At 34.0% G+C, this 9,314-nt stretch overlaps 1 protein-coding gene across 1 annotated transcript; it reads left to right on the plus strand.

Moving 5' to 3' along the window:
- Positions 1-523: 523 nt before the first annotated feature.
- LOC105382252 lies at positions 524-8,704 on the plus strand. Its single transcript, XM_048633253.1, has 15 exons — positions 524-801; positions 1,177-1,411; positions 1,540-1,692; positions 2,062-2,148; positions 2,467-2,551; positions 2,627-2,813; positions 2,954-3,078; positions 3,478-3,633; positions 3,784-3,956; positions 4,067-4,302; positions 4,389-4,499; positions 4,613-4,744; positions 4,918-5,037; positions 5,120-5,174; positions 8,592-8,704. The coding sequence occupies exons 1-15, from the start codon at positions 729-731 to the stop codon at positions 8,686-8,688; spliced, it is 2,025 nt and encodes a 674-aa protein (XP_048489210.1). The 5' UTR covers positions 524-728; the 3' UTR covers positions 8,689-8,704.
- Positions 8,705-9,314: the final 610 nt, after the last annotated feature.

Below are 9,314 nucleotides of genomic sequence, written 5' to 3' on the forward strand. Positions count from 1 at the left end.
AGGGTCATATTGTCAAAACAAAAGGCGTTTGGAAAATCTCCCGGACGTCGCATTGCATGCGAGCGCAAAACCATTGATGAAAACGTTTCCCCGAATACAGTCTCTGCCTGCGTTGTTTCTTTTGGGGTGTGTTTCTATACCGCATGCTCAGGGTGGTCTCTGCAGCATGCGGTATAGAAATCTTCTACGGACGCTACACGGGTTAATTATCGACATCGATAACAATCATAGCGCCGTATTTATAGCGAATCGCGTTATAGTGACGTTTATCTACTTCGATAACGAACCTGTGTAGCGGCAGCTGCTCTTCAAATGCGGGGCCATTGAGTATTCATGAAGGGTACATCCGAGTCCGCGTTGTTCTATATGCGGGGCCTATCAAGAATCACTCAGCAAGGGAGCATAGAAACAATTTTGCTTGCTTGCTTTGATTATCTGCGTAGAAAGGATCGCTTCGTTTTGTTGATTTGTTGTCATTTAGCGTTGCTATGACGACCATATTTTGTGTGAAACAGTGAGTCAAAATGTAATTTTTCTCTGCGCAGTGAATGAGTGGAATAAACGTAAAAAATATAAACAACACTTATTATAAGTAATAATAAACAATATTATTACTTAATTAGGATTAGTTATTGAAATGTTTTAGTTATCTCATTTAATTCAATGTTTCCCAAGTAGGTATAGGGATAATTTTTAGCGTAGCGTGGCGGTAATTAACTGGTTATAAAATGAATACAAGTCTGTTTAAAAATAGTCGTGCTATTTCTAGCTGCAGACTCTCATCAGCCAAATCCGAACGAGGTAAGCTAGTTAATTGTTTGTAACTCTCTATAATATTCGTAATTATAACCTACTATTGAGATTTCAGTAAGTAGGTACCTCGTCTCATCAATAATTCCTACTATTGCGAACATTGTGAAATCTCTGTCAATTTTGATTTTGCAATAGGTAGTATTTGTATAGTATAATGTTATAGGAATCATCTTAACTGAAACAAAGATACGAAGGTATAAATACCTACAGTCAAAATAATCTGAAGAGATTTGTAACCGACAAAAAGAATTAAAACATGAGATAGTTTTTGACTGATATAGATCCTGAAAAATACTTTAGACAGGAGTACTACATATGTACACAAACTTAGGTCCTTTTATCAAAATGTTTTTTTCACCACAGATATCCGCATAAGAAACGTCTCTAACCTAACGAAGCAAGAATTGGAAGACAACAACTACAAGTTACTGGAGACGAACTTAGAACTGAAGAAAACGATAAACGACCAGCAAAACAAAATAAAAGTACTAACAACAAAACTGCTCAGGATCACAGCAATTCAGAAAAACAATTTGAAGAAAGAGCAAAAAGAATGTTGTGCTTCCTACAAGTCTATTATTGAAGAACAGAATAATGTGTAAGAAACGTACTTAATTAAAAATACGATACCTTGTCATATTTTACTTTGGAAGTTACGGATACTTTTTACTAGGCACAACTTGCAACTCCAATCAATACCTTAATTTTTTTTTCCTTTCTTTCCAGTATTGAAGACTTGAAGCTGACCAACAGTGGATTAACTGCAAAAGTTCGTGCACTAAATGTGCGGGTGTGCTCCAACAAGCAGTTCTCTGCGGGGGGAAACTTCCACCACTGCTCGCTGTGTGCGGCGCACCCTGCCAGCCCTTACTCCGTCAAGTAAGAATAACTTTTCCAATAAAAAGTGATTACTAATGCTCCACGAATGAATAACAAGAGAAAGTTGAAAGCTCGCATCGGTAGCAGGGGGGCCTGTTTTATCGCGAACTTGTTTTGACACCGATTTTCGAATTTGATGCTAATTATACTTCGTAATTTTTAGATCGTTTTGAATTCGCGAGAACCCCACTGTGGTGGCGTACAGCATAATATCATGCATTAAATGACTACGTAACATATGAACAACTGTTACTAACTGTAGGAAAGGAGAATTCTCATATTTTTTTATGTTGCTATAATCTGTATACTTCTCACAGGTGGGTTAGAGGGACCATGTATTGTTAAAATAATTTTTCTTTACAATTTCAGGCTTCATAGGTCAACTGCTGCTCTATCAATAAATAGTGCCAGAAGTGATTTTAAAATTAGGAAGAAAAATTATTCGCAGATTGATTTGTAAGTTGGGTTTTAAATGAGAATATAGGTACCCTACAAAATAAAACGTATGATTAAACTTATATTTCTAATATAAATTTTATTATGCAGGCAGAAGACTTTTGCAGATGCAGAAACATTAACCACATATTCTATCAGGTAACTTCATAAGTATTGTTAATCCTATTATCCATGTCTGAAGAAATAACTGTAGGTTCTTCTTTGAATCATCTGCTTTTAAATTCAATTTCAAAGCCTACTATAATTTATTAGTACCTTCATGAAGAATAAGTAGGTACATAGATTTATGTGTTTTGATGAACAATTAAATATTTTCAGAAAAGATAATGACAGTTTATGCAATGAAAATAAATGCAAAACACTTATAGAAGAATTGCAACAGAATAAAATAGAACTAATGCAGGTAATAAAGGCAATCCGAAAGAAGTTGATCAAGTGCAAAAGCCATATGAAACAATTCATGTTTTTAAATTTTCAGAAATTACAAATCACTGAAGCAAAGTTCAGTGCTGAAATAAGTGAACTGGAATCAGAAATAACGAGACTTAAAACTGATAATGCACAAGCGCGTGCAGACCTCCGTATAATAGAAGATGACTACAAAAGTGCAAAAATGCGCAATAAGGAAATGTATGAAAAAACCAGTAAAACCGAGGCTTTATGCTGTAAGTGTTAATGTGAACTGCAAATAAATAAAATGAAAGGTAGGGCCGGGGTACTCCATCGGTCCTTTACATAAGTGAATCTACAGTTGTAAATATTGACATTACATAATATTACTCTAATTCTTCACATTAAATTTTAGGTGAATTAAAATATCAATTGGCAATTGAGAAAAAGAAAGTATCTGAGCTCGAAACAGAAGTTAAAGTTGCCGTATTTTCTAGTGACGTCGCAAAAACAATTGAAAAACATCTCTGTAATCGTAATGTAAGTAATAAGATATACTTAAACCATACAAACTTATTGATGTAAGTAATTGACTACATAATAAATAAACTTGAATCAGAACTCTTTCGTATGAAGAAAGGGCAAGAATTTCTATATCCATCTTCTTTTATATGAATTTATAATTTACATCGTGCTGCGTTGAAAAATGAAAATTGTACTAATTTAGGAATTGACATAAAAATGACATTGCAGGCTATCAATGATAATTTGTCTTCCAATATTAGAGAAGAGTTAGATCTCAGAAAAAATACATACAGTTCTATAGCTACAAATATTGAAAAGGTAAGTTAATTTTTTTACAAATCATGACACACAATATTCAGTCTCATTACCGACAATAATTTATCATAGTACTTAAAAATTTCATTAATTTTCCAGCAAAGCGTTTCCACTGCATCTCCAAATCAATCGCCATCTTTAAAGCACAGGTTATCTGTTAGTGATAAGAGTACTTCAATGATGAATCTAGATCTTAAGGATATTAAAGTAAACAATGATGATTCAGGCTTTGCTGATCCTGACGTTGATGAGCAGGTAAATTCATATTTATTAATTTTTATTTTTATTAAGGGACCCACATAACACAATTAAAAAACAACTTTCCTGCTATGCTTATAGGTATAAACAAGTAACAAAGAACAAGAAAAGAATTGTACAGTACCTATACTCTGATTAAATTTTCAGATCCATACAAATAAAGAACTTCAAAAAACTATAACTGCTCTACAAACAGAAATGGATGAGTTGAAGTTATCTTTAACAAAATGTAATTGTAAAAGCAAGAATACAATTGTTACTTGTGAGGAAGCCCGTAACACATCCAATGAACACTTGAATATGACTGATGGTAACGGAAGGTAAGTTTATTATAAGTAGTTGGGTAAAGAATAACTGTTAATCTAAAACAAAGCCTGAAACTAAGCTTAACTTACCTTAAGACTAATGATTTATTTATTACTTATTTCAGTAATGATAGAATAAGTAGACCAAACGTATCGAAAAACAGTGCAGGAGATTCTTTCAAACCACGAACTGCGAGCCACATACCAATTGCGATTCCTATTCCTGCTAAAAGAAAAATAAATGATACTAAAATGACGAACGTCAAATCATCTGTAGACAAAGAAAATATATCTGAAAGTAAAGAAAAATATGAAAGTGTGATGCAAAAAGATGAAAACAAAGAGATAGGTAACGAGAGAGGTAAGACTTACTATAGTGAACAAGAATATTTCTTATTCCTAATTTAAATGTAATATATGTCTCTATTTGATTAAAATTACTTGTAGGTGTTGATGAATATGATAGACCAAATACAAAGAAAATAAATAAAACTAACAATAAACGACATGATAACTCTACCAGTAAGAAAATCAACGGAGAGAACATGTATATTCATGGTAATAATCATTGAAATTCATGTTTTTTACATTAACGTATAATATTTTTTTATGTTTGTACCTACTTAATAAAGGAGGAGGTTCTCAAGTAGTTGGGATCTTTTTTTTTACAGAAACAAATCTAAATCCTGATGAAGAAAAAGATGATCCTCCTAAAACTTTCACAGTTTCTTACAAAGGAAAAGAATGCCATACGTCTCCCGATGACACTGAATATGAGATATCGTCCATATCTGATTCTCCAAGTAAGTATTCGACTAAAGTGTTAAAATACTTAGCAAAGGGTGTTTCATTAGCATATTCTGAAAAACTATGGTATTACAACTTGACCAGCCAAGAAAGTTTGACACCATAAACTTTTTCTTATACTTAAACGTTGTACCTACCTAATTGTTAAAAGAAAAATATTTTGTTCCAGGAAATATCTTATCTCCAGGTGAAAAGAAGTTCAGCATGACTCATAGCACTTCCTACACAGCCTCCGACACCTGGGACCTGGCTTGTTTGAGCGAGGGTGAACTACCTCATACTATCAGAGGTATTATTTGACAATTTTTTACAGTCATGATTAATGTTTCACATAAGTACTTAATGATTAAAGTAAATTTCTAACTTCGCAGGCAGACATTTGTCTATAGGTGAAAATCCCGCAGTTAGCTACACGTCTAAAAAGGAGTAAGTTTTGATTGCATATCTATTACTTTTATTATTGTTTGAAATAATGTACCGCACTTATCTCACTACTGAACCGCTGTTTTGAGGTAACAAACGTGTTTATGATGATAAAAAGTTCTCCCAGTCTCGTTTACAAAAATATTGTTACCGAATTCACTGACATAAAGTTAGGGTCGGTACCACAAAGCAAATACTAAGTAGAGCTGCCATATTTCGTTTTCTATATAGGATGAGATGAAGCCACTAATCGGGGTTGAAGGCTGAGGTGCGCGGGGGTGCGGGACGCGAACTCCATCTTAGTTCAAGTAGATGAACTTTTATGTAAAGCTCAGGTTAACGCCATCTAAGTTCAAGTAGAAAAAGTAGCCTCTGTGGTTATACATTGCGTAGCTCATATGATATCTGAAGGCCAAAGAAGAATAAATGACGTAATGTATTTCAAATTTATTTGTCATTGCGAACTGGTAGACAGGGACGGACTAAGGCATAATATAAAATGGGGCGCTAAATGGTCAGAATTAAATACAGTATGAGAAAAGGGAAACATGAAAAAAAAATTTAATATGTTTTGTTTATTAAATAGTTACAGTTCTCCCATATTAATAATGCGCATGCAAATCTTCGCAAACTGTCGTATTCCCGGAAACACCCGAATCAGTGCCTTAAACAAAGCACTTGCATTTTGATCCTTGTTCGAAAGAAATAGTAGTCAATATCATGTGACACATAATCGAAAACAATTTGGGCGGTCGGTGGCTGTCACCGATCAGTCAAGGGTCTCAAGGTCAAGATCAATATTACTTTTGTGGAATTATAAAGAGCTGCAATTACACATCGTTCTTGTTATTTTTTTCAAATGTGAATTTAATTTCAACTTTAATTATTTTTGACGATGCCATATTATGAGGCACATTTAAGAATAAAATATGCGTCACATTGATAGACTTCACTTTGCCAATAAAGCCACACCCAAAAGACCAAGTTTGTAATTGTAATATTATTGTGAATGATCAGCGCTGTAAATACTTTTGAACTGAGATTTTAATGTAAACATTTTTATTAATGTGAAATAATCAGTGCTGTAAATACTTTTGAACTGAGATTTCAATTTTTTTTATATAAACCTGTGTTTGAAATCCATTTCTCCTTATAATATAAACCTTGTGTTATTCAAACCTTCTTTCATCCATCTTTACATCAGCTTCAGTAAGACACTTGAAAAGTACCTACTGTAACATTTTCGAAGTAAATTTTAATATTATTGTATATTATGAATTATCGAATCAAATTTCGTTACTGATAAATCAATTATCTCTTTTAGCACCAATTACATAATTCTACAAAAATTTCTTGAAGAAAATGCACTTAACCACTCTAAATACATAATAGTTTTCTAACTCTCGGGAATACGACCGTTGCCGAACAATGACGAAGATTTCTATGTGCATTATCAATTTTGGGGAACTGTACCTATTTAACAGTTAACTTTTTTATTATTTATATATTAACACTTATTGTTAATTAAATGGACAGTACTCACTATAGTTATTACTCAATAGTTTTACTCGAAGTCGAGTAAAAATCTACGTATGGACCGCAAAACTCAGCTCAAAAAACAGCTCGAAGGCTCGCGCCGAGCCGGCCCGATGGAATTAAATGAAAGTAATTTTCGTCGAACCTACTCGTAGCCGCTCGAAATATGTGTATGTGAATACTAAACGACGCGCCCCACTCGATAAATCAAAGCTGAATGGGTGGACGAAAGTCCATGCCATGGGTTATATTATACTCGACAGTTTAGCTCGTTCGAATAATACCGTATGTGAGTACGGACCAAAACACCAGATGGCGGGATCGACAGCTCAACATGACACGGAATCGTTTTCATTTCGGATATTCAGGTAATTAAAATCAGGTATAATATTAATCACCTGTAAAAAGAACAGTCTTATTAAAATGCTGTCGCTTTGTGACTGTTGTGTTTGGAAGTAGCAATATGACGACCGAATGGCGTAGTGGTTAGTGACCTGACTACTGAGCCGAAGGTCCTGGGTTCGATTCCCGGCTGGGGCAGATATTTGTTTAAACACAGATATTTGTACTCGGGTCTTGGGTGTTGATATTTATATTTAGTATCTATCTATCTATGTATTTGTGTAGATATATCAGCTGTCCGACGCCCATAACACAGGTTCTGCCTAGCTTGGGGTCGGATAGCCGTGTGTGAGATGTCCCCACATATTATAATTATTATAAAAAATATGCCTGAATCTAATATTTATATATAGAAAGAAAGAAAGAAAGAAAGAAAACGTTTATTCAGTGCACTGCAAACCCACACCAAAATCATATATTTCTCTATAATTTCTTTGGAGAGGTGTGTGATATTAAATAAAGGTGTCTGTTCTTGGATATGTGCATTTAGTGAATGGAGCCAATCCTCATTTATGGCTGATAATCATAATCACGACGCACCCACGCACTCCCATGTCGCCGCCATTGTTGTGCCTCAGTGTTTAGTTAGCGAGATTCCTTCCGCCTTTTTTCAACATCGATGGTTTTAGTAATTAATTTAAGTTAGCTTTTCTTGTGATGGAATGTTAGGGTAAGCGCCTTCTCTTATTTTTTTCAAACCTTATTTTCGTGTTTAGTAGGTATGTCCCCCGCATTAAAATGTAAAGAACATACTTTGCTGTATTTTGTTGGACTCAGCCTGTGGATTAGTTTAATTCATTGCTGCTTCAATGCAGTGTCAGGAAATCTAAAAAAAACTAAATATTTAATTCATAATAAACATGACGCCCCCTATTAATTTTTTATGCGGCGGCATCCGGCCTGAGTACATCCCTGACTAGTATTTCTATTTGACATTAGATGGCGCTTCCAGCAATTTAGAATGTTCTAGAAGTAAAATAAAATATAATTTAAAATATTACTACGCGTGAAAATATACTTTGCTTTCGTCCACAAATCTTCTATCATCACTGTAGCTCTTACATCCAACAATGCAACAACTTCATTTTGATCGAGAAACACGTAAAATAAAATCATTTCAAGACTCAACTGTACCGCTCAAGCTCGGGACCTGTCACGCACTGATGTCAGCACCCCAAGCGTGGAGTAACTGAACTACAGACCGTGTGACGACAGGTCGAACTTGGCTACGTCACGGCTACGTTGCTTACAACAGCTCTACTATGTATTTGCTTTGTGGTCGGTACCATCACAGTAATGTAAGAAACATAATAAGAAAAGGTACCTGCTACCTATATTTTTTTGACATTTCAAATGGCATTTAGGTATTTCAAAATAGAGTAGAGTTACTAGATTTAGGAGAGACACCGAGTCCGCGTTACTGTATGAGATTTAGTAAAGTTTGTGAACCAATCATATTCTTTATAAAGTTTTTAATTTCAGCATCGACCATGAGGATGTCAAGATAGAAGATACTCTAAAAGAGATATCACAGGAACTGGAAAGATGCAAGCATCTCCTACGACTGACTCCATCATAAAATGTATCATGGTAAATATGTTTAGCAGCATTCTTCTCATTATGTACATCAAATTGTTTGTAGTACAAGACCTATATGCTCAATATACTTACCTAGATATATTTATATCCTATAGTATAAAATAAGGATAATCTTAAACATATATAAATCTGTATCATGCTTACAAAACAACTTGTTTCTTTATAAACTTTCATGTTTAAATTAATTTTACCTAGGTACATTAAATGGGTCCAGCCAGACTCGTCCCATTCCACCCTCGACCCGGCCACACTCGACCCGAATTTCTAAAATACGATAAGGTCTAGGTACTTTTGTTGAAATGTATGAAATGTATTGTCAGCCACAAGAGTTTTGTTACTGAAATTATAGTTAGGCGTTTTATGTGCTGATTAATTCAAACAAAAGTAATAATTTGTACTTTTAATCATTTATTTATCATTTTCTATAAACATTATTAGTAGGTAACACATGTTTTGAATTATTAACAAAATAAGTAACTATTAATAATTATGTGTGCTAAAATCACAGTTACACAAAATATCTTTACAATGAAATATGTATAAAATCCTTTTTATAAAATCCGTTTGCTGTTTATAAAATTATAATTACTTCGCAGTAGCCCTTGC

The sequence above is a fragment of the Plutella xylostella genome, chromosome 5, assembly GCF_932276165.1.
Source record: "Plutella xylostella chromosome 5, ilPluXylo3.1, whole genome shotgun sequence".
In the NCBI taxonomy this organism is placed as follows: Eukaryota; Metazoa; Arthropoda; class Insecta; order Lepidoptera; family Plutellidae; genus Plutella; species Plutella xylostella.

Excerpts from the sequence above, each read along its gene's own strand:
- LOC105382252 (XM_048633253.1), top strand. The coding sequence starts at position 729 with ATGAATACAAGTCTGTTTAAAAATAGTCGTGCTATTTCTAGCTGCAGA. Across the intron at positions 2,149-2,466 it reads AATTATTCGCAGATTGATTT|AAAAGATAATGACAGTTTAT; the intron begins GTAAGTTGGGTT and ends AAATATTTTCAG. Across the intron at positions 3,634-3,783 it reads ATCCTGACGTTGATGAGCAG|ATCCATACAAATAAAGAACT; the intron begins GTAAATTCATAT and ends TTAAATTTTCAG.